Here is a 27265-nt window from a genome sequence, read left to right as displayed (position 1 = left end):
TAGGAGCAACAGATCATGGCACGATAGTAATAATACAGTGGTGGGAGAAACACCAGTCTTCCGACAAAGTACTTCACCACAAGTACCACACAGTACTTCACTACAAACTGTGCATGTATCTCAGCCTCAAGAAATTCAGCCAGATCTTAGGCGAATTTCATCATCATTCTCGCCCTACAACCCAAATGATGCTTGATACTTTGTTACACCACCACCACAACAACAAAAAACATCGTATATTCTTGGAGGACCGAGTGCTTTCCAACAACCGAGTTCTTTCCAATCGCCTAGTGTTTCCAATCGCTTTCTGTTCTTCAACCAGCTTTTTCCCTTATGGAAATTTAGCAAATATGTTGACAAGTGGGGATATCACAGGCCTTGGAGAATGGATGGATCCAGGTCCCGAAGATAACGATGAACGACGTTAGTGAGATTGTAATTTTTAATTATGTTGCATTTGTAATTCTAGTTTTAATCAATTAAAATGTACGGATGTTTGTTTAAATGAAATTACATATGTTTAAAATTAAGCGTTTTACATTAGCTTCACTCATGAGAAGTATTAGGTGGGACAACAACTACAAATAAGGGGTTGAAATTGTTCAACACCTTAAGGATTTCGAAACATATTTCGAAACGAAAAGCCACATTTTCATCTTCGCCATTCATATAAAGATCTTGTTACCATCTTAGCATCAGTTTATCCTCTCAGTCTATATCGATTGACTTGCATAGTTAAAGCTAAAAACTCATTTATTTTTTTCTTAATTGTACCAAAACAATTTTATATTTCATATATAACACGAAGACTTGGATTACGGGTGTCACTGCAGAACCCGTCGTGAATAACCGCCCAGAAATTCACCTATGGATAGTTTGTTGAAACAAGCTGAGTAAATAAAAAAACATAGTTTCTGCAAATAGATTTATCTTCTTCTTTAGTATACGGAGCTCGCCGAACTAACAAGGACCGAGATATTTTTTTTCGACAAATTTGTTGAATTGAAGAATTGAAGAATTTTTTTAAGCTCAAAGAAGAAGAGTAAAGAAGACTAGATGTGTGAATTTGGAGTTGAAATGAGGAGTATTTATAAAACTCAAAATTATAGTTGTTGTATCACAAGATTTTTCAGTCGTCCAGATTTAGCCGTTGGCGGTTTTGGGAAAAACATGGGAGGGTTCACCAGAGGCGCTGGTGTGTGATGGAAAAACGGGCGAGTTTGAGACACACGCCAGCGTTTCTGGCTCACACGCCAGTGGGTGTGCCACAACCTCTCGACGTTCCATCAAGCGCGTGCATGTTCTTCCATCTCACTCAACAAACCAACAAATTTTTTGGTTTGCCCATCCATTTTTCATGTTTTTCGAGTCCATATTGAGATCAAAATGAACAAATCTTTGATTTGTTGAGTCCATAGGAACTTCTCTTAGATAAATTTTTTTGTTGTTGAGGTTATTTTCATTAGTTGTAGACCAATTTGTGTTGTTTAGTGTTGAAGTCTTAGTGTTAGGATTTTGCATTCCATGTGTTCGATAAAATGTCTGAATCAGATACATATATGTAAAATATATAATTTAGTTTATATCCCAAACAGAAAGAATCGTGTTTATATTTTTGATTTTGTTTGTGATGTTGAATTCTCTCACTGCTTAAGAATTTGTTAATAATAGGAATTTATTAAATTTAGTTTCCCTTCTTATTGTTTTAGATTTACAAAAAGAACGGCAAAAATGGGCTCATCCTCGGTCTGAAGGAGTAATAGACGAAGATGAAAAGACGATGGTATCCAAATACACCACAATATTTTATTTATCCAGCTATAAGCCCTCTACTGAAAGTGATTGTCTATGGACAGAGTCGAGAAAATGCAGCGAATCAGTTCACACTTTGTGTAAACGTCTATGGATACGAGATCGAGACAATACGACAACAAGATAACTTGTGTGATTGACTATGAATACAAGATCAAGAAAATACAACAACGAAGTATGATACTTGATAATAGGTTTGGACTTAACCAAACTCTATAGGATCACTATCAAGTATGTACGGAGTTAACGTTTGTGTATTTTACTTCTAATTATTATAAAACAATTATAATTATGGAAATAGAAAAAGTAAAAGAAACAACAAGATTTTGTTAACGAGGAAACCGATGCATAAAAACCACGGAACCTAGTCCAAAATTGAATACTCTCATAATTAAGCCGCTATACAAAATCTACACCAACTTCGTATAGTTGAGACCAAGCAACTAAACTCATAGTTCACTTGGTTTCTTCAGTATCCCTGCGCTTCCGACATTCAATAAGTGCACGCACTGGAACTATTCCTTTGGATCGTATTCCAAACAGTAAAAAACAACAAATCTGTTTGGTAACAACTCTCTTGATTCTTTCAGATGAAGATATCTCAAGTCATATGCAAAGGCTCTTTCGTTTAACAAATAAACTCATTTGCCTGGTTAGATCAATCTATCCAACAACTACCGAAGTAGCAGAGTTTAGATTTGCAATCAATCAATATAGGATCAAACAAGAAACTATAAGGTGATGCCGATCTTACACAACTAATCAATCGAATAAATCCGATTCTAGTTGGATCCCAGCCGATCAAGGGTTGTGCACACCCAAAGATATAGAAACCAAATCAGAAATCTTCTTTGTCTTCAAATCTTCTTTTATCTTCAATAAACACCTGCACAACACCACTTGAATCTCTTGTGATCAATCACGCACAGAACGGAGTCTGTTAACAATGGATTATCACAAGATGTGTTTAGATCTACAAACAGTTCTAAAGATCCCGTCAACACTTCGATCTATTTTGAGTGAATCTTATATCAGAAGAGAATATTCTCAAGAATAAACAAACTTGGTGCAATCAAAGTTCAAGAACCGTTAGTCAATCAAATCAATCGAAAACTAAAATAAACTGCAATTATCTAGTTTCCCACCAACGGTACTCGTAGAGCTTCTTGATCCCACATAAGTCTTTAACCGAGCGGTCGTAAGAGATTTCTCCTAATTAGGGTACTTTCTTCTCCGGATAGACGGCTCCACCAGAAACAACAAAAAGATGAAGTTTGCCTGGCTCTTAGGATAGTTTTCTCGAAATACAAACTTGGATATTTATAGACCAAGGATGTTTGGACGCCAAAGAATTTCCAAAACCAAATTATTCTCAAGATATGCAATAAATGCCAAAAATCGGTTTTCATAATTCCTGGAAATGCTTTGTCAAATATTTCTGAAATCTCTCAAGAAAATGTTCAATTAGTAAATGCACATTACCAATTATTATTTTCTAGAGATATGCATTTAATTGCTGGTAATAAAAGCATATAAAACTAACAACCTTAATTAAAAGATTCTTAATTTATTTCGGTCTGGGATCTCCTTGAGTAATTAAGGAATATCTTTGAACAATGAAATATAAGAGTTATTGTTCGTCTTCAAAGTATGTTGACATATTTTGTTTGTAAATCCTCTTTCATATTTACAATCTTGGAATCGATTATACCATACTTCCAAACAAGTTAGAATTGGTTCATCTATATTCCAAGATAACTATGTGATTGATCAATTATCAATTCACTAATCATGGGTTTACGGTTCTACCAAACACAAGGATCGGTTCTACCTCCATATGGTTACTGGGACCGGTTACATCAGCTACCAAAATCGGTTACGTCGATTACCAGGACTGATTACCATATACTCATGGTATTACTTGTGATCGGTTACACAAGTCACTAGGATCGGTTACACCAATTACCAGGATCGGTTACACCAATTACAAGGACCGATTACACAACTCTTTTGTGATCGGTCACACCAATTACTAGGATCGGTCATACCAATTACAAATATCGATCATACCATCTTAGGTGATTACTTAGGATCAGTTATACTAATAAAAGTCATACCAAATCATAAGTCATGCATTGTGATTAGTTATACCAAGATACATAATAAATTATGATCGGTTCTACTTACTCACACGTATTGGTAGTCCAAAGATATGCAATGAATAGCAATACCAATAAGCCTAGCGATTTCCCTTTCGATTCATAAAACAAGTTCACGAATGTACTTCCTTTAAACAAATGTAAACATTGTTTCCTAGGATGAATTCTTCATCTTTACCCATACACATAATAACAATAACATTCATACGATTATGTCGATGTCATACATACGAAGTTCAAAAGATAAGCGTTATACTTCGTATCCTAATTCCTTAATACTATGATCATGTGATCATGTCTCACTACTAGAGTATAATCATTCACAGCTTCACAGTTATGTTTTCAATATACCACGACTTAAAAGATACGTTAGGAATGAAACAGTTCAAGTCAAATATTACTAACCTCAAGAGGAAGGATGATGTCTCCGTTGTAGCTTGTTACTTCTTCACATTCTTCAAGTCTTCGAGTAATACTTGTATGTCTCATAATCCTAGACTTTCTAGTCTAACCTATACGAAGTTGTCTCTAGTACATAATCAAGCGTTGATGAGTTTTGATTCACTAAAATATGACAACCAAGCTTGTCATACCAACGCTTGGTGGGTTCAACCGAGCTATGCTCTAACAGAAGATACAAAGCAAGAGTGTGATAGAAAAGAATACGATAAGAATGAGGATAAAACAGTAACAAGAATGAGAATGGTGGTAAGGATGATGAAGAGATCAATGGTTATGAGCATGACAATAAGAATGATGATAAAGATGATGAAGAGAATACTAACAAGCATGGTGTTATAGAGTGCAAAGGAAAAATGATGTTTGAAGCAAGTAAATTCCGGACAACCGATTAATCCATGTCTTTTATGCTATTATAGAGATCACGTTGCACGATCAGCATGGAAAATCTTGGTATGTTAATGGTTCTTTTTTTATTTGATATTTACTTTGGAAATAATAGTTACTCTATTGTGTATCATTTTTTCTTTTGTTTCGTAGAATCCAAAGAAAAACCCAAGACCGTTGCTTAAACTCCATCAACACCAAGAAATGGTAAAAATAATGTGGCCAAATGATAAAGAATGTGCAAAAGTTCAAAAGTATGTGCAAAATAGAGGTTTCCATCCATTAATAAAGTATGGTCATGATAAGATTTATCGCGCTCTTATCAATGCATTTTCTGAGTATTGGTATCCGGACACCACCACGTATCATATACCTTTTGGTGAAATGACTCCAACAATTAATGATGTTGAGCGCATCACCAAATTACCTTCTAAAGGAGAAGAAGTTTATAAAGTATACGCATGGAAGACTATGACTTGGCAGTTTAGTTATGATTTGATTAAAAGAACTCTTGAAAAATTGAGGCAAAAATTAAGAAATGAGGGGTACTTTATGGAACCCAAAAAATATTAGATTTTTTTTTGTAGCTTAACTAGTTAAGGGATAATTTTAAGAGCAAAGAGAAGGATTCAAAGAAGATAAAGGAGCAATGTCTAGAGTATACCTCCTTTATGTAATCGGCTCAATTATATGCGATATAAATCATATCGAAATGTTTTACTTATACTCTTTATTTATTTTATTGATTATTATGTTAGCTTCCCCTACATAATTTTTGCCTTTATTTCTGTTCAAAGACGGAACATGGAAATTATTTCGAATTTTGTAGAGTGCTCTGGAGATGAAGATGAGCTGATAAGCCCTTAAAAAAAAGCTCGTTTAATATCGATTATCAAAAGTTTTGATAACCCTCTCACATCTTTTTTATGATTATTTATAAGTTGATATCCTTGTCATTAATTTGTTGAAGACTCAGGACAAGAATAAGAAAAGACGCAAGAAGTAACTCGTTTAGTTATTTTATATTTTTTGCCTTAGGGATCGAATTCAAACTAGTACAGATTTATTTTAAAAGTACATTAATAATCTTCAATGTTACAAACATATTTTGGACTTGTAATGGTAAAGAAGATTTGCATTTGAAGCTAATGTTACATATAATGTTAGAGTTCTTTCTTATTTAGTTCTAGTCATAGAGTATTTATTAAGTATTATTTTTTGAACCAAGTATTCAATGAAAACTCGGCTCTGGTTATTGAGCTGACGGAGAATTTCATTTTGAATGTTTTGTTTATATCCACAGAGAATTATGTTTCAAGTAGGTAATGCAATTGACATTTTATATAACATAAGTAAATATACAGTCACACTTAGAAAATTCATTTCGTATAATATTTTAATTATTGCATAAAATAGTTGTAGACACGTTATAATTAAGAACTTCATTGAACTCACAACCACCAAGGCCATTGCGAATTTACATGTCAGGAAAAAATAAAACTAACGGAGGCTCTGGTAGCCGAGAGTTCATTGAATTCGCAACCACAAGGACCATCGTGAACCGATGAATATATTTATAGAGCATTCTTCCAACTTTCTGCTGGTGAAGATAAAAAAAGACACAAGTTCTTACTGACCCTTGTTGAATTCAATATAATGTATCTTCTATATTCAGACGTCTCTGGTTTCTATCGTGTGTAATTATAATACTAAATCAGTTCATAAATTGGTGTTTTTAATGCATCTGTTCATAAATTGACAAAATTTAAATACCACAAGTAAAAAAAAAAGTTTCACGAGGGCTCTGGTAGTGAGGAATGAATTAATAAATTCTCCATTACCTAAGCCTCCGTGAAATATCAGTGCATTAGGTTCGTCTCGTATCCTTAATATGATCGTGTATTTCTTGGTATTCATTAGCAATAGCCCCTCACTCTATGACTACCGTTATAACATTACACTATATAGAATAGACCCTTTTGTATGCATAAAATATGAGAATCTCCTAAAATAGAATATTGTCTCGCAATTATAGCCTTACTGAAATAAGAGGTAACCAATTATAAGCTTTTAATCAAAATATTTGAAAGGAGGGTTTCCACTAACTCAACCTTGGAAAGTTTTCCATACTTGAGGTGTATTTTCTTTTCACTAGCACATTTCTAACTCGTTAACTTTTACCACTTACTAGGTCCTCATGATAGGGACACTGAAAACGCATGGGATACCAAATACACCAACATTTTCGTTCGACAACTTGTATAGACAAAACTTAATACAATATCAAGTAGACCAACTTAATGGTCCTTGACAATGTGTATATAACGTTTATATCAGAACCTCTACTCAATCAGTATGTATATACGCACAAGTTCCGTGAACCTGATTGTTAAGCAGAGTACTTGGATGATCTCAAAAATCAATACCCAAGATCAATCTAGACGTATCCAAATAATCCAACCAGAATTCTGCCAAGTGGTTAAACTTGTTATCTGTCTTTGAATATACGAATCATACAAGAAACAAGTCTCGAGTTAGATTGAATACGTACAAACTTGTGTAAATCCAATTATAAAGATAAACAATATAACGCGGAAAAGGAAAAACACAAGACACCAGAAATTTTGTTAACGAGGAAACCGCAATAGCAGAATAACCCGGGGACCTCGTCCAGATTGAACACCACATTGTATTAAGCCGCTACATACACTAGCCTACTATCAAACTTCGGTCTGGAATGTAGTTGAGACCGAATCCACCCTCCAGGAGATTCAATTACAGAGCTCCTTACGTATATTGAACCTTGCAAGGCTCTACACACTTGATTCTCTTAGCTGACGTCCTTTATAGCCTAAGAGTTTCTTCAGCCTCAGTGAAGACTTTTCATACCAATCTGCCTCTAATAGATAAGCCTATTCGATTTCCGTTTATATCAAAGATCAAGGTGTGAAAATTTGATTGCAATAGACAAAGCTAGAAAACCTCATATACCCGGATCTTACGACTCCCGAAAAGCAGCCTAGATTCTTAACCACCTCTCACGAACAATGTTCAAAATATCAACTAGATCAGTTCTCAGATATCTATCTTGAGGAATCACAAAGTCTGAGACGAAGAGAACTGTATGATTTTTTTTTATCTTTCCTGAAAGAGATAATGAGAAGCTCGATAACTTCACGAATCCCCAAAGTGAATTTTTTTAGTCGTAGACCTAATTATGTTTCTTATAGGAAATCTAGGTCAATATAGGATGACTCTAGAATCAACTAGGACAGAAAGTGTCAGGGATTGATTTTTCCAATTGAAAGAGCATCTTTATTTATAGTTTTTCAAGGACCAGGGTTATCTTAGAATTTAAGCTAAGATAACTTGAGAATCAAGCAAAATCTATTATTGAAAAATACAACAGAAGAATATACACTTAGGTTCGGTTATTGAACCGTTAATAATGACCATTCGGTTTGGCAAGTTAGCCAAAAAACTATAAGTAATTTGATATTCATTCAAACATTTAAGAGTTTAATCATGATGCACACACACAAGTGTTTACCTGATCAATAAAGTCTTATAAGTTTTCAAGAGAGTTCTATTAATGCTAAATATATTGTGAAAATAAGTCTTGAGCATTTACCAAAATATAATTGGGACAGTTGGTACAACAGTCCGCCAACCTTAGGCATTGTTCACGAGTCAGGGTGTTGCGGTTCGTCAACTGGACGGGTTCGCCAACCCTACTAGACTTCCTATCTTAGTTGATAACAGTTCGTGAACCGGGTTCCCCAATTGGTAGCCTATTATTCCAACTTATGAAAATTAAGTTCACCAAATGGTTCGCCAACCTTCCTGTATTTCTGAAACTCATATATCTATGGTTTGCAAACTGGTTCGCCAACCTTCCCTAAGTAGAAATATCAGTAAATTCAATATTTTTATCTTATGATGTTTGAAACATTCCCAAGTGATAAAATCATTTGGATAGGCAATTTTCAATTGATCCACAAATTAATTCATAGAACTAATATTGTTAAGCACCGAACATATTTGCATAGAATCATATTTCGATATTTTTCACAAGACAAGCTTGACTCGAAAATTCTGCTTTGTAAATCTACTAGAAGCCATACGACATAGTCTCAATAGATAGAGTAGTGAGACAGTGAGTAAAATAAAATGGTTTAGTCTTCATATACCTGATAAAAAAGTTCTTCAAATGACTTCGTCGATCTTCAGTCTTCGAGGGTGATATCTGATACTCAATTATAAATTTAAACCTAGTCCAAGAATTGACTTAGTAGACTAGAAATCAAGATATAGTTTTGATCATCTAACATTGATAATAATCTTGAGATAGCAAAACTTGTGGGTTCAACCGATCAATGTTCTAACAGACACGGAGTATAAAATTGACAAGAGAACTATTACGTTAATAGTTTATTCTAGTCTTCTAGATTTGTTTGGAGAAAGATATATCTGTCAGGTAAAAGATACAATGAATTCTCAACTACCAGAGCCTCCATGAAATATCTATGTCAGGAAAAAAATAAGGCATTAGTAGTCGAGAATTCAATGAATGCTCCACTACCAGAGCCATTGTGAACTATATATGTCAGATTAATTTATTTTTCACCATGTCTTTGGTGGTTGAGAAGTCAATGAATTCACGACCACATAGCTTCTTAGAAAACATTGAGTAGTTATATTTCTTGTATTGTCCTCGCAATATAATTAAAAAAAATCAAAGACTATGTAATACAAAAATATCAAACTTAAATAACCTTCTAATATCCAAAACAAAAAATAAAACTTTTGAAGTAACTAAGCACAAAAGTTTAATACCCGAATCATATAAAAAAACTTGAATCATAATTTATGGATTTAACTAAGGTCTATGGTTTTAATAGGGCCATCTTGGACTTGTGTTAGGACAATTTCATCCCATCTTTGGTGCATTCTTTCATAATGAGGAATCCACGAAAGTGCTGCTTCTTTGCACACTCTTCTCATCTGGATACACTGGTAAAATCAGAGATCCTGGTTTGAGGATTTCCTTTAAAAAATATTGATTATAAATTTTTGAAGATTGATACATTCTTGATATCGCAAGGAGGCCAGTAGTCAAGAGTAAGAAGAAGTTATTGTCTAAAATAAGTGTAAAGATACAATTGAATGCTGAAACAAAAATATATCTCATCTCAAGCAAGGTAATCCAGTAAGCCTCTATCACAATACTCTAAGTGCATCTAAGAGATTTAATTACTTTATTATTATTTTTCTCTCCACCCACTTGTGGGATATGTAAGTTGTAGATCTTCTCTAGTTCATTTAGCATGGGTTTATTAACACTTCTCCAACCATTTACTAAAAATAATCCATACATTTCGGAACAAGAACGAAATCTACAAGGACCATCAGGAGAACATTTTCCAATCTTTCAACTACATGAAGAGATATATTTTGGTCCATTTTTTCCAGAGAGAATGTCATATGATCCAAGTATTCTTTGTCATCATTTTTATATACCCGTGTAGGTTGCCCAACCTTCATATTAGATACTTGAGTAGTTATATCCTTGTTGGTGTATATGTGAGGCTTTCTTACCAAAGAAGTTATGTTGTAGCTGTGAGGTCTTTTTGACGGAGGTACATTGCTTACTTGGGAATATAAAACATTTTTTATTAGATCGGTAGTCGATTTATTTCATTTTCTTGCAGAAACATTCTTCGACGTTTTACTTTCGAACCAAGAATTCTATTTTAAGACGACAGTTCTCTCTTACTATAGTTATCCTTTGGTATTTGAGTCTTGATCTTGGACGAACTTTTACAAGGACGACCCTTTGCTGCAAAACGTTATATGGGTTCTTGCATTATCTTTGATCTTAGGGTCTGCCATATCAAGTAAATTATCCAAAATTTGTTGACGCTGCTCATGTGTGGACCTGTACCAACGAAAGTTTTTCAACAATTGATTCTCAATCTACATATCCCACCACCCTCTTATGAACCGGTACCAATGAGAGTTTTTTCCAATGTTCGTTAATCCAATCGAGCTGAAGTGGTTTACCCATGTGATAACATTTATCTATTTCACAAGCGCAAGGCAATCCATGGGTTTTGCAAATCAAATGTTTACAACGTCCCGGATCTCTCAAACTCCTGATTTCTCTTAAAATAAAATCCAACGTAGTTCTAGAAACATGATATACCAAATGATTGACCTGTGGACTACGATGATGCTCATGTAAGCTTATGTTTTTACTTTTCTCAAATGATGCACGGATTTTGATCCCCTGGTTAATAAAGCATTGTTCATATCCTTCTAAAATTTAAAAAAGAATGCGTGTAGAACATCTAAGGAATATTTTAGGAATACCACGCTCACCTTCAACGCTATTTCTCATTCTATTATCAAAGTATTTGATTTGATTAGTCCATGTACATACAAATTTCTCTTTATGATCCAACCATTGTGTCTTAACATAATATATCTACTTTGGGTACATCTTTCCCCATGATATTTCCACACAGTCAAGGTTGATTTTATACATGGCGTACAATTTAGACATCCAAAGAACGTCCCTCTCTCCTTTTATCTTCTCAAGGTCTTTTGGAGTATCCTTATTCATACTTGTTATCTAATTGGCACATACATTTCTCTTGATATGGAATGCACAGAGCAAATTTATTGCTTCTAAAAATATTTCAGCGACACCCTTTTGAAGTTGTTGGTCGTCATCAATGATAAATAAAGATGGAAGATAATCAAGGGAATACAAATATTTTAGTTTTATCAACGCTCAAACACAGTCTTCAATCTTCTCTCCACGCGTGAAACAATATGTTATGGTAAAAGTATGATTTGTAGATGTGACCCCGCCAAAATGTAACAATGGCATACTCCACTAGTTGGTTTTGTAAGTACAATCAATGATGACCAAACTTGGGAAATAGTGGGCAGGAGTGTTGAACCCTCGGGCCGAGAAAAACACAATTGAACCACATCATTTGTTTCATATTCTCTATTGTTCTATGTTACATAATGTTGATCATTACATAACTCCAAAAGACTTTGAATCCTTATTATTTCGGATAATTGCTTAAGTAGAAATTTTATCATACAATTGTAGATAGTCGTTGTTGTCCAACAATTTTCAGAATTTTCTTTCTTTAAGTGAGTTAATATTTGAGACGGGGTATTTCCACTTAGTGTCTATGAGATACAAAGATCCGTCTCTTTTGGTGTCAACCTCCCTCGGTAAGGATGACCAGTAATCTTTTCATATGCCTGGTGGTTATGCGTTCCATTTTTCACATGCAAACCCATTTAACCACATCCACACAATTACCTTTCAGTTCAAAAGGACTTCGACATTTTTGTCATCCGACAACTCTTCTTTTTCTTTTCCCATTGGTAGGTTCCTTTGAGTTTTTTTTTTGATTTTTTTCCACGTGCTCCCCAAAACTTTCGCATGCGAAAATGGTGAATAACCCTTTGTCGTTGGGTTTTTTCTGTGATTTTCTAATAATTGCAATTGTATGTTTCTTCTTTGTGATTGATTGACACCAATTAATCATATCTTGACGACTTGCAAATAACTACAATAAATGGTCAATAGATATTTAAAGTTAAATATACTAACTTTCAAATACTTACATTTTTCAAGGTAGATGAATATGCAAAATTCCATACATGTGTAAAAGCATTTTGTTACATCGACAAAACCAGTGTCAAGATGTTGGATTGATGCTGGCTCCAACCTTATGTGTTGTGATTCATGATTTGGTACATCATTTTCATTCTATGTAGTATATGCATGGATTTAATTACGCAGATCAAAATATAATCATAATAAAATAGTTTAATCAATAATTATAAATATAAATACAACATGTAATTAAACAGTAAGATAAAATATTTGTAGTATTACCTCATTATAATTAGAAATCAAAGTACTAGTAGAATAATTAGTACCAACATGATCTTCCAATGACTTTTGTTAAAGGGAGTGCAAAAATAGATCCGAGGAGAGCGAAAATCGTAATTGACTCACTAACTCGGACCTATCCGATATATTTTTCTTGCTCGGACCAATTTATCCTTACTAATTAATCCCATTAGTACCACGACATCCATCCTAACTTCATCACCATTGAAACCCATGATAATGAATCAGTGATCAAAAAAATACAAATCAAATTCTTTTTTTAAGATCGATCAGACTTTGTGATTAACGTTCCCTTATTCTTAATCCATTACGATTCACCCAATTCCTGTAAGAACAAACAAACTCAACGAAAGAAAAATGTCGCTCCACAAAACTTAACTATATATTGTAGTGATTCTATTCGTATGATCTGACTAAATAAAGAGAGATAATTTTATTTTCACAGTTACCCTTCTTTTGATTTGGTCTATTATCTACTATTGTTGGAGTTCGAACTTCCAAACTAATTTTGCATCAAAGTTTGACCTAATAAAAAGTTTACAGATTAAAACAGAAAACATAGAACATCTTATAAAGATGATGGAAATCTTGGAAAACGTTGTCGTTAAGTGCTTCGCTCGGATTCTTTTTGCGGTAAGTATATCATCATGATTCTAATTCATGTTCTTAATATATCTTTTTGATTGTTTGTAATATGTTTAGAAGGTCTAATACATGTGATATACATATTCATAAAAATCTATAAAGAAGTGACGACAATGGTGAAGACCATTTATTTTTTTTTGATCACGAGCAGTGGCAGAGTTGTTTGAAATATAAGGGTGAGCTTTGCGTGATCTATTGGTATATTTAGTAAAGGTTATTTGGTCCGAATCGATGATGTATGGTAAATAGTTTCTAGTTAGCGAGTCAACTACGGTTTTTACTCTCCTCAGATCACTTTTTGCTCTCCCTTTAATAAAAATCTCTTCCTATAAGTTTCCGATTGATTTTTCTAGGAATTCAGACGGTGTAGACAGAGAATTTGATGATTTCGCTTCCATTTTAATAAAAAATAGTAAATAATAATTGTATAAATTTTATGATAAACTGTTTTTCTATCTAATAACAACTAGGGTTCTAAGGTATGTATATAAGCTCTCGTATGAAAGAAAGAAAAAACAAAAACAAAAAACCTAAAACATATTTTTATTTATAAGTCACCGATTTTTGAACTCACCTTCTCACCTATTCACTGATTCGCTAGCCTAGTTTTGTGAGTTATGAATAATAATAGGAAAGCTGATTGACTAAAATCAAATGGTTTATACTAAACACTAATTGATAAAAACAGAGAAAGGTACAACTTCAATTTTTGGTAAACACTGATTGACTAAAATCAAATGGATTATAGTGAGTAAAAATGGGGGAGTGATAGACCAACCGAGAATTTTGTCCCGCAAAATCCCGATTCACACATCCCCTGGGACCCACTGAGGAGTTATAGGGGTGGGGCTTTTGGTGTGTCTTGCGGGAGTTATTGTCGGGACAGAAATCAGTAGGTTAATCATTTTCCGTAAAAAATGTGGGTTACATTTGAGAGATGACAATATTTCCTTTGCAGTATGTTTGGAGTAGAAATTAACGTTTAATCCTATTTTTTCTGGGTTTTGGACATTCTAGTCCTCCCCTTCCAAGCCTAGTACACGATAGTCCAAAATTCCCCCTCATTAATAGTCTAATCCAAACTTTGGACGAGTTAGTCCAAATTTCAGCTGATCCAAAAAAATACCACCATTTCATCTTACCTTAATTACCCTTCTCAGCTTTACATGTTTATTTTTTGGATCTCATATTTTTTTTGGAGAGAGAGATAGAAACAGTGGCGATTTAACGTTGTTCTTCCGCGGAAATTCGTTCGATTAGTGCTATGATCTTTTCATTTTATGTAATTTGATTGATTTCTCCTACTTCTTATTCGATTTTCTAGATCCGAAGAAACTCTTATTATCGAACAATTATTAACCCATGGAAAATTGGGTGATATGGATGTGGATGAGAATGATGATGGCAATTAATATCAAAAAACGACACTAATTCTACCTTCTTGGGGTCCCTATGATACTAAGGATAAGGAAGAAATCCATACCCTAGTTGTAAGTATTATTGTTTCATATCTTTATTTTGTGTATGTATGGTGTTTGTTCGTGGTTCCGTTAGATTGATTTGTGTATTTGCAATCTCATGTGAATTAATTATGATGACAACACCATTTTTTATCGGTATGAATGGTCAATTATACCATTTCTTACTTGCAACTAGATCATTGGTACTTCAAAAAAATTCTTTTTATTATAGAAAAAGTTATGTTTGTACAAAGAGAAACTACAACGGTTTATGATGTAAGATTTGTTAAATCGGTTTCAAGGAGCACAAGAAGATGTTAGAGTTCCACTATCATGTAAAACATACCAATGGCAGTGGGATTCCTTTCGAATCACCAAAGAACAAATGTTTCTCTAATAACGGCAAGGTATGGTCTGAAATAATTTGGTTTGATAATTTTGTGTACTCAGTTTTTATTAAAGATGTGAGTACTGCCTTTGGATTTTAACAACCATTTATTAAAGAAATGGTTGAATTTGGAAACCATTTCTTTTACAAAATATTTTGTGTAGAATTTTGTTTTATACTGGCCAAATTGATCACGTAATTAAAACTGGGAAAAAGGAGTAACATGGTTTCTGACTGTCTTAATTAACCAATTGAAATGTACATTTTTTTACCTAGTTCCTTGTAATGCAGCACTAGCAGTAGTATCATTCAACCAAATGAAGTCATGCCAACAAAATGCTTGTATCATTTAACCAAATTATGCCAACAAAATTCTTACAAAATGCTTTACAGTTGTATTTTAAGAATGAACATTGTTATTGCGCATGCATTAACTGAGATAATCGATATCATTACGCATGCACGTATCTCAAAAAACAATTTGTGACTTGACTTATCAACCTAAATCAGGTACCAGGGGTTGAAGCTCATGATGTAATAGGAACTTTGACTGTCAATAGTGTTGCCGCTGGATTCAAGATAGTTTCTTTAATATGAAGCAACAAATGTCTTAAAGAAAATTAATTTAGATCAGCTGACAAGTTTTCTTAACAAACTACTATTGTATTATTAACAAGTTGAAATTGGTGGGATTTTATGTATATTACATATTTTTGTACTCACTCTACAAGGTGTATTTTCGTGTACACCAGTTAAATATTTAACGCGATGTTCTATTTTTCTCTTCCGTGGGTTGGTTTTTTTATTTTTATTGTTATCTGTTTTCTTTAATTGTAAGTACCAATGATAGAGAACCAACATGCACAACCTTTCCGTATTGGGTGAGACTGATTGATGGTGAAGCATCGAAAGAAAAATAAAATGGCTGGTGAGCTTGTAGTTTCTACAATATAGGTGTATTTTCTTGTAAACCAGTTATACACTGTGTACATCAAAGTGCATTGTTTTATTTTTGTTGTCTTTGTTATACGAGGTGTATATGCTTGTACACCACTTATATGGTGCATTTTTTTTTCTTCTTTTTGTACTTCACATTCGATGTCCACACAGATAAAAGGAAAATGGCTAGTCACAAGATTGCAGTTTACTCTCCTTTAGATGTGCCTGATATTTATGGTTAAGAAACTATAGATAATTGACATTTCAATCAAGTGTTTACATGTTGGGAGATTATAGTGTTTGGCTGGTTTGATAACCGGTAGAATTGGTATTTTGTCACTTTGATTTTTTTCTTTACATTGACAATGCTTTCATATTGCAGGGTTTAATGGAAAGACTATATAATACATGAACATTAGCTTCACTGCATGGGTTGTTGAGGGTCGAGACAAGGTATGCATTTTATTCCATCTTTAATTTCTCTGTTCTCTTTTGACATTTTATATTAATACAGTACTAAGATCACTAGTTATATAATATCTTATACAAAACCATCAATTGTAAAAGAGGGTTCTGAGCTATTATGACAGTCAATTATTGGTAGACTGAGTGAAGCTTAAGAGCAGATGATCATATAAGTAGGTCGGTTTAAAGGAGAAAGATAGAGTGAGAGGGAGTGGGCAACAACCAGTTTCAAAATTCGGTTTTCCCACTCACTCTACACAAGTCAGTTTAAGTCAACACTATTAAAGTTACTTTTTCATTCCAAAAAAATCTAAACCACCACCACCACTATCTATTGTTTCATCACCCACACTTTTACCATAACCCCATTTATTGAATGTTGGATCTTAGCAAGAATGCTTCTTTATAATTAAGGAATCTGAGATTACATAATATCAACTGTAATACCTAAAGTGCTCTTTCATTTAATGTGCACATAATTGTATACATGTTGATTTTTAATGTATACATAATTGTACACCTTTTGATCATTAATGTGTACATAATTGTACACCTATTGATTATGTAGAAAAGGCATCTGATTCCATTCTTTTGAATTTTGGTGAAGAGATGTACCGACAACCTCCTACCCAAGAATTAATTTTCTAAGAATTTACATGGAAATGAATAGAGGCTCCACCGCATCTTTTGGAGGTAAACTCTGTTGTACTTGTTTGTATTACTAAATTTAGCTGAATATATATGATTTGGGACACCAAATATTATTAATTAATGATTAGAGGCATTAATTTTTTTGGTAAGATGCATTACAGTTGGGTATATATAGGATTTCAGACTCATTACATGTATTCCAACCTAATTTCTCTCCATCTCATAGGTTTCATACAGTGATTATTCTATTTTCTATCTTTTTTTTTTCTTTTTCTTTTTTTGCATAGTGGTACACCTGTTGATTGTTAAAGTGTACATAGTTGTACACCTGTTGATTGTTAATGTGTAAATAATTATATAATGTAGATTGTTGATGTGTACGTAGTTGTACACGTGCTGATTATACCATACCCTGATGCACCTTTGCATCAATTTTTTTCCTTCGTTTTATGCATTTAATTTAGGGACTCACAAGCTCAAAATGGTACAACGCCCAAGCCTATCACAAGGTTTGTGGAGGTTGATAGTTCAAATCCATCTGAGTTTTCGTATATTATGTTTATACAATATGGGTAGTTGTATACAAACTAGTGCACCTGTGTAAATCCAATGAAATAGATTAGTTTGTAGGCGAATATGATTGTTTGTTCCATGTTTTGTATGGTGGTACATATATGTGCACCAATGTATTTTCCATGAAATATAAGTCGATGTGTGGGTATGAATGGTAGATTTTATGAATGTTTTGTAGGGTGCATCTATGTAATTCCAATGAAAAAGTAAGTTTGTGTGTGGTTATGAATCACAATTTATACATGTTTGGAGAGTTGTACAAATATGTACGCCCATGTTATTTCCATGAAAAGAAAGGTTAGGTGTGGTCATGGATGATCGTTTTATGCATGTTCTACAGGGGTGTACATATTGATGCACAAGCGTATTTTCCCATGAAAAAATAAATTTATGTGTGGTTATGATTCTTATGAATAAACGGTTTCATGCATGTTTTGCAGGGGTGTACATATGGGGCACAAGTATAATTTCCGTGTAAAGTAGGTTTGAAAGCGGATATGAATGACCAATTTCATCCATGTTTTGTTGGTGTATACAAAGTGGTGCACATGTTAATAATTGACTGAAAATTTTAAAAGTTTCGTCCAGATGCACTTTTTTGTACACATCAAATAATGAAATGAAAATTAAATTTTTTTAAATGTGAAAATTATATAGTCATATGGGTACTTTTTTTGTAGCTATCGAATAAAGCTTTTTGAATATATAAATGAGCGGTTCGAAAAATAAATCGTTTTAAAATTATTTTTATATTATTTAAAATATATGACGTCATCATAAGTCATTGTGGACTAAAGTGAAAATATTTGAAATAAATGGAAATATTAAAAATTATTAGTGTAGTTTCCATATTTCAAATAAATAAAGGACTAACTTGTACCTAGTTAAATGAGTATGGACTAATTAGTATATTTGGATGAGATTTTGGACTAAACTGTGATTTTCCCTATTTTTGTACCCCAAACGTTCAAAAGTTTGGCTTGTGAACAGTCTGATGGTCTACCTATAAATTTTCAGACCATCAATAATTGTAGATCATTTCGTCCGATTAACGCAGCCTGTCCAAAATACGTTTACGGAATTTCTCCCGGCGATGGTTCCCGGAGAAAAAACTTCTCCGAGTGGTGCAGCAGCAGCACTTCCTTTGAAAATAAAGACAGTGGGACCGAAGGCAACCTAGGACCCCACTATCCTCATTCAAAAATCTCGAATATCTAAGATCAGCAGGTGTCTCACTTCAATGGCCCCCACCAGTCATGGATTTCCTGATTTAATTGTTGTACTTGTAACCAATCATCCACCTCAAGACATACGTGACACCTCCAACATCCACCGTTAAAAACTCCTCAAAAATCACGCTTACCATTCTCGACATTTAGAAATCAAAATAAGGAGTATAATAACTTCCATATCCACCCCATCACGAGAATCATATAAACTGTTTTGGTGGGCCCCAGTAAATCACAAACTTTTCATTTTCCCTTTTCTCCTCTCTCAAAATCTTCTTCTTAAAACCCTAACTAAACCGGAAACAAACTCAGTCTTTCATCAAACAAAACCCTAGCTAATCATGAGTTCCGATTTGGTTCTTCAAGATGAAGCACTGTCAATTTTGCAGCAACAATCAGCAACACCACCAGTGAAGAAGACGCTTGCGAAAAGATCAGCAGCATCAAGAGACAGACATACAAAAGTGAACGGAAGAGGGAGAAGAGTGCGAGTACCGGCAATATGTGCAGCGAGAATATTTCAATTGACTCGCGAACTAGGTCATAAATCTGACGGTGAAACTATTGAATGGTTACTTCATCATGCCGAATCATCGATCATTGCTGCTACTGGCACCGGAACTATTGCTGCGTCTATTTCTGAAACTTGTTCTGAGTCGAATCGGCCGAGTCATCAACTCGGTAATGGTGGTGGTAACAACTTCTTAGACGATGTGCAGCACAAGTTTGACTCGTCGTCAGCAGCGTCTTCGCAGCAGTCGGTGTTCCGTTTAGATTTGTGTCAACCAGTTGGGTTGGAATACTCTGTTGCTGGTAGTGGTGCTGCCAATGGTGGTGGTGGTGGTTATAATAATAGACATATGCCGTTTACTGCAATGTTATTTCAACCTTCAGCTGCTGAAAATAGTGAAGATCATCATCAACGCCATCAAGATGAACAGCGTCAACAGGTTCTTGAAGAGCATTAGGGATTATATTGGAGTTCTCTTTTCTTTTTTGTTATTTTAGGGATTTATTTGATTTCAATTAGAAATGCAGGGTTCAAAACTTCAGATCGTAGGTTATGGTTTAGGGTAAGTACAACTCAATTACATGGAATCAGATAATGCTTTGTAAACTATCTGATCACTTCATCATCATCATCGTTCATCATAACTCTATGTTCTTTTGTGTTCTTTATGATTTTATCCAAAAGTAGATTCTGTACAGTTTCAAATTTCAGTGTTCTGTTGAAAAGAATCGTTGACTATGTGTTTTGAGGTGGCGCCCACATGCTGGTAAGTGGGACCTACTTCATTATCGGGGACCTTCAGCTTTTAAACTATCAAGTTCTCTATTTCAGAGTCCCATTGGGCACTGGGCAGTGCAGTCTTGCTAGTACCGGATATTGGTCAATGGATGAACATTCCCCTGATGCATTTTGTCTGAGATGCATTTTAGTTTATTTATGAGCATGGTCTTTGGGAGCAGCCTCGGAATAAGCTGCACAGCTTGGATGGTTCTATTGAAACACAAGAACACACTGATTCCAAATTGAGCTAAACGGGGAAAGAAAAATTAAAGAAACTCAATGAAAAAATCGTTTTTATGTGCAATGGGTCTGTTCTCATAGAAATTTCATTGACCATTTTGGTATGCAAAATCTATTTCAGAAGAGTAATTAGACAGAAAATCATCTGAATCAACTACACAATTGAAAATTATAGTTTTTTGGTCTGTCCTGACATTCACAAGATCTAAGTACGTTCTGCACTAACTTTGATTTCACACACATTTGGAATATGCATCAAAACCATCCAAAACATTCATATACTGGTTTCTACAGTCTGTGAATTTAAAGATGCCAGGGATTGTATACCATCTGTTATGACTTTGGCTTTTACACATAGTCATAACTAAAGATGCGAGGCAATTCAACCCTGCAAATTAGGCAGTTAAGTTTAAGAAGAATACACTACTTCAAGTTTCATAAAGAGAATTCTTTGAAAGATCGTGATGAACCTGCTAATCTTTCTCCTCCTGGCCATCATCTGAACGAAAACCTTCCAACTTTGGACAACAAGAAACTACGCTGACTACAGTTTGGAAACTACAACTGCACCCAAAATTAGTTATGAAATACTTCCATCATATAGCAGAAAGACGGGAGATATAAGAAGTAATGGAGAAATTTGTATTTCAATGACTGTTAACCTTTTTCCTCCTGGCCATCATCTGAACGAAAACCTTCAAACTTTGGACAACGAGAAACTAAGCTGACGATAGTTTGCAAACTGTAACTGCACCCAGATTACTTATGAAAAACTTCCATTATATTGCAGAAAGACTAGAAATAAAAGAAGTAACAGAGAAATTTGTATTTCAATGGCTGCTAAGGATAAACCACTAACATCTTTCTTGTTTCTTGCATGGATGACCACATATGCTGCTACCACCATTTCCAGTTTCATCGTAGTGAAATAAGAAAAGTCACCGTAATCTTCGAGCAAAAAGATTATAAAGATAATATCCATATGCCAATAGATTGACTGCCAGATAAACTAGAAAAAAAAGGTCGTATCGGTCCAACCTTGTTAACTTCAAATACCCAGATTCCACAATTTCCACTAGATCAACTGTTAGCAATAAGAACTTATCAATGGCAAAATCCACCTTAGATACTTTTGTAGCCTTTAGGAATTCACCTGAATTAAGTGAAACTAGACTTCACACAAAAGTAGTCGCATAAAAACGTTTTGGTATGCAGGGGATATCAAGAGTCATAAGTCTTCCGCTATTTGGGTTATATGAGACTAAGGCATCCTGCTTGCCTTTTGAAGATACACCTTGTAATAGAATCTCGCGATTCTTGTAGAGATAATGCAGGGGCAATAATCTATCAAAATTTACATCATCTTTAGAAAGGCTGAAAATTTTGGTCCAAGAATCTATATCTCCATAATCTGTCATCACCCACAGGTCGATGTTTCTCTCATGTCTAGCATGCACTGATAGGTAAAGGTCTTCTCCCAAGAGACCCACTCTCATATCTTTACACGAGTACAATCCGTCCTCTAGATAGCAACAAGGTATTTGGATCTCTTTAATTCTCTCTTCGAATCTCTCTTCAACTATATCGAACGAAACTATAACTTTAGTATTTCCTATCCAATGAATAATTCCATTTAAAGGCTTCTCAGAAAAATTAATATCCCGTACATTGTAAGGTATGTTTCCAATGCTATCCCATGAATTTGAACCTAATCTACAAACCCAAACTTCAGAAGTAACACTAAATTCTGTGTCAGCCACTAACTTTAACAACTTGTAATCATCAATTTTCCAATCGTACAAAACCCCATATCTCAATAAGGAATTCCTATTAAAGGGTTCGTTACTATTTAATGTCGATATGTACTTGTATTCTAGAGTTGATGGATTCGACAAGCAGATCATATTAATCCCAAAATCATATGAGCCAATCAAACCATCACATGAAACCATATGCAATTGACATTTGCTAGTAAATCTAAATATGTCAATTGGGTGATTAGTTTTATCAAAATCTATGGAATAATAGTGAAAGCCATGGGCGTTAGACGATGCAAGTAGAACATTAAATCTGTAGTTTTGAATAGCATGTTGAAACTGCATCTTAATGAACTTAGGGTCTTTGAACAATTCATACCAAGTTCGCACACACACCTGAAGCGAGAGATGGATTTGACTGGTAACTTGGACAGTATAACCGTGACAATATCTGGAGGGAGGTTCGCCATTGTGGTTTTCTTCTTCAGGTAATATCTTAATAAACTTAGGGTTTTTGTGCAGGTAGTCATCGTCATTCTCCTCATCGGATTTGAGTCTTCAAGATGAACTACAAATGAAGAAAACATAAGATTGACACTCAAAAATCAATGAAAAACGAAAAATAAATGAAACCCACGAAATATTTTGACTTCAAATTTTACCTTTACGTGATAAATCTTGGTGATTCTGTAGAGGGTTTTGGTAATAGAGGAGAGGATTCCGATGGAGTTTGCTTTGATTATAGAAAAATGATAGACGTTTCGCCGCTCAAGGGTTTTGCTCATTCAACCCAATTATTGGTCTGCCTTGTTTATAAGCGATAGTTAATACCCAAGGGGGGCGACTCGTATTGGCCATGGGGTTTCGTAAGAAGGATTTTTTTTTCGGACCATGATTTTTTGTGTGGGATCATGGTTCTATTTTGGGCATCGCTTATGCAATATTTATATTAATACCAAAATTATTCTTCTTAACTAATAAGCTTGTATAATGATTAGTTAATGTATTACTAGTTAGTACAGTGATTAGATGAAGGGTTACTCCAAATTAAGGAAAAATTGGAAATATGTCCCATTTCCACTAGTTCGTTTGGGAATCTAAACTTGTTTATGATCAAGGTGTCTATACAGAGAATCTCCCCTATCGAAGTTAGTTACTTCCTTATTCGACGAATTCCCACGAGCAAGTGAGAGTGTTTATTTATTTTAGCTACCTGATGTTGACTTCGTTTTGACACGAATGAGAAACTAAAATCATTATAAAACTCATATGGCGGTTAATCTTTACAGAGTTTCTAAAGAATCCCTACGTTGTGCTTCAGTTTCTAATAAGTTAGTTTCCATTATACGCCCGATACTTGTTTTCTATGTTAAGCTCTGGAAGTTCCTTGCTCGATTAGTCAGCTACACGCTCAAAGTCCTATTCAGTATTTCAAGGATCTTCAGATAGAGGCAAATACTAGTGAAGAAAATATCATTTCAACAACAAAAATTCCTAAGATAGAGGACGGCAAATACCACATTTTCCCTCGATTTCTCTTCTCCAAAGTCACTAAATTTTCACTCGCCCGTCAGATCCCAAACACATGATATGCCAGGTGACGTGTCACTAATCTAAAGGTTGAGAGCAAAAATGTCAATACATCCCATGTTCAAGCCCACACATGTGACATATTAAGCACTTACAGTTTTTTACTCTCACTAAGATAGATTTGTTAATTTTTTCCGTTATGGGATAGATCCCCAAACAAATTAGTGAAAATGGGATATATTCTCAATTTTCCCCTAAATTAATTATGTGACTAGTCACGTTAAATTTATAAACTGTTTTTTTTATAAGAAGAAGAATTATTGAGAGAATAAAGTAGAAGACCCCCATAGGCGCCATATTCTTAGGATCGAACTTAAAGTCACATTCGATCAAAATTTCCCATTTTTGGTCTTCATCGTCCACCACAACAATCGCCGGAATATTAGAGAAATCTCCTCTGACAGAGATTCTGAAAAAATTTGAATTAGCCAACTTCAAAGAACAAGTAGCTATCTCAATTAATCCTCCCAACGAATCCCCAATGGTTCTAAAGAGTTTAGAATTCCAGAATCTTTGTGGAACACCACAGATCTTTAACCATTTTCCAAGTTTTATCATAGCATGAATTGGAATAATGTGATCACGTGATGGAACTGGTTTGAGTGGCATCAATTCCTTCCTGCTTGCTTCTTGTGTGTTCAATAACTGAGAGATATCGACAACAACATTGTCTACAACAATCTTCTTTGGCCTCCATAGGTCTTGCCAATACTCCTTTTGAAGAATCACTTTCGCCGACTGCTCATCAATGATTTCAAAATCGATGAAAGATTCTCACCTCATTTGATTCAATATCTCTCTAGCCAACCTCAGCCATCTTACCAATCCTTCAACCTTAATCAACCCCACATAAGAACTGAGTTGCACTGACTTCATAGGTAAAGCAGGTACAAAATCATAGGTGGTTGGTATTGATTGAATGACTAACCTGAGAAGATTATTATCTTTCAGAAGATTGTAAATCTCCTTGCACATCATAGCTTCCATCCAGGTACGGACCCAGGATTTTTCCTTGGATAGGGATGGATTGTAATAGTCGATAATGCGGCCGAAGGGCGCGGTAATTTTTTTAGAATACATCACAAATTAGTTTCCAAATAGTGAACCACCAGTACAATACTAAATAGCTACGGAAATAAAAGTTAAAACGAACAAAAATAACAGAAAAACAAAGTGATTACCAAAAGAGAAGAAAGTAAGAATATAAAAGTAGTAAGTGGAAGAAGATTATTTACTTTAAACATGATTTAAATTTTGATCACCTCATAATATGGGATAAAAATCACATACAATTAACTAAATACAACTACTAAAGACAACTAATATGTGGGCTAAACATAAATCTTAACCTAAATTTCTATACTAAAAGTTTTTTACCCAAAAATTAGGGACGGGCTATAGCCTCCTTGCTAGGCCCGTCCCTGCTTCCATCCCCGCAAGGTATGCAAAGAGCATAAGATCTTGCCCACCACCTCTCCTAACTCTTGAAATCCTCATATATCTACCTCCTTCATTCTCCCTCACTTCACAGAGATACGAAGATTCATCTTCCCTTCTTGGCCATCTCTTCCTCTGACAAGTCGAAACTCTGGCCTCCTCTAAAACATCCACCAAACAACAAGCTACATCCGCCGAGAACTGTAACCATGAACCAAATCTGATTCTTTTTCTCTTCTCCAAAGTTAATTCTTTAGATCACACAGAAATCTTGAAAAATTTTCACTCAAGGTAGATTGTTTTTTTGCTCATTCTCTCTCCATTTTTCAAGTGCTCCTTGGTTAATTGGTGGAGTTCTTGACGCACGAGGTTCTAGTTTATATTCTTGTAAGCTTGCGAAAAAGGCATGCCCACGGGGACTGTGTATACATATATCTCACCATCAGACACGTGTATATAGAAAAATACGTGGAAAGCATGCAGGCCAGGACATCAAAATACGATGCACTACGAAACACCAAATAAACCCCAAGGAGTTACTTTATCTCATCCCAAAAGAAGCTAAGATCAACGGTGGAGAGAAAGCTAGCTGACACGAACGTGACAGGGGCAGAAGACACTTGTCTGACACGAGCAGGCATCTCAACCACCTTCATTAAACACTCTGAGCAGTATACGTGTCGATCAACCCGTGGAACGAGCGAGGATGTATCTGCGTGATCAAGTGGCAAACGCAGACCTCTGCGTGATGGAACAAGACACTAGAAGATAAGGTTCCAACGGCCTTCAGAGATGGGTCCCACACTCTAACCCTATAAATACCCCCTCTCCACCAAGAGGAAAGGGGATCGGAAAAATCAGGAAGGGAATGAGAGAGAGATTGCAAGTGTAAGTTAATCCTTTAGGAGAGAAAAACATGTAAACCCAAAAGTCATTCGACTACTCTTGTAACCGTGAAGAATATAGTGAAACAACAAACCCCGTGGACGTAGGCCTTAGTGCTGAACCACGTAAACCTCGGTCTTGTTTACATTTCAGCACTTTATATTTGTCTAACCCCATGGATCTTTACTTATACGTTTTGCTTTCTTTGTTTTTACCTATATCCCGTGCGCAAACGCCTCGCATGGAGTTGTTAGATGAGGCTATGATAAACCCGAAGGTTTTGAGCCAAGGAATCAACACTCGGATATCATCACCACAAATCTCTCTAGATTACGATGATTGGTTGTGAGCATTCGGATGCCTTTGTGATTTGTGTGTTCACAATTTGGCGCTAGAAACAAGGACTTCGTCCCGGTAAAATATTTATCTTGTCCTGTGATTTCATTTTAAATTGGCATATGATTGCTCTGATTTATCAGCTCGGACCGTATAGATCATTTGTTAACTTTATTATATTCAAAAACCCACCTATTATCTTCGATAATATTTACTGTTTTGATCCGTGGATTTACATTTTTCTTTAGATCTCGTGCGAACCAATCTCTCAGGGGGGTTTTCGTAGTTTTTTAAAAAAGGATCTACTTGAATTTTTAAAAGGATCTCTTTTAATAAAACTTTAACCCGTGTATTGTAACTCGTATGTATTAATCCTCTCCTGGAAGAAGATATTTCGCCAACTAACCCGATTCACGCGGATATTCCCGTTTTTCGTTGTTTGAAATTCCTTGTGCAGAAAGAACGTATTGTGAGTAAAGAAGGCGAGTTTCTGCGAGATTTCATTGTCGACAAAAGGACCCGTGATGGAAAAGACGCAGGAAGCAGGAAAATCCAAAGCTTTGTCAAAGGAAACACCCAGGACAACCCCGGTCATCACCCGAAGCAAGCAGAAAGGA

The 27265-nt window shown here is 34.8% G+C and overlaps 2 protein-coding genes across 3 annotated transcripts; one reads left to right on the top strand and one right to left on the bottom strand.

Moving 5' to 3' along the window:
- Positions 1-19453: 19453 nt before the first annotated feature.
- On the top strand, positions 19454-20080 carry LOC113338620 (transcription factor TCP11-like). Its single transcript, XM_026583999.1, has one exon. It carries the CDS (start codon positions 19454-19456, stop codon positions 20078-20080), a length of 627 nt encoding a protein of 208 aa, XP_026439784.1.
- A 750-nt stretch (positions 20081-20830) lies between these two features.
- LOC113338672 (F-box/kelch-repeat protein At3g06240-like) lies at positions 20831-23190 on the bottom strand. Of its 2 annotated transcripts, XR_003354814.1 has the most exons (3): positions 23063-23190; positions 21306-22968; positions 20831-21207 (listed from the first exon to the last, which is right to left on the bottom strand). XR_003354814.1 is itself a non-coding variant. In XM_026584045.1 (2 exons), exon 2 carries the CDS (start codon positions 22743-22745, stop codon positions 21819-21821), a length of 927 nt encoding a protein of 308 aa, XP_026439830.1. In that variant the 5' UTR covers positions 22746-22968; positions 23063-23190; the 3' UTR covers positions 20831-21818. The 2 variants fall into 2 exon arrangements, 1 of the variants encoding a protein (XP_026439830.1); XM_026584045.1 differs by having other exon boundaries at positions 20831-22968.
- Between the last annotated feature and the right edge of the window lie 4075 nt (positions 23191-27265).

The sequence above is a fragment of the Papaver somniferum genome, unplaced genomic scaffold (genome assembly GCF_003573695.1).
Source record: "Papaver somniferum cultivar HN1 unplaced genomic scaffold, ASM357369v1 unplaced-scaffold_19, whole genome shotgun sequence".
Lineage (NCBI taxonomy): Eukaryota > Viridiplantae > Streptophyta > Magnoliopsida > Ranunculales > Papaveraceae > Papaver > Papaver somniferum.
The sequence above is the reverse complement of the archived record's forward strand: the minus strand, read 5'-3'. Positions and strand labels throughout refer to the sequence as shown.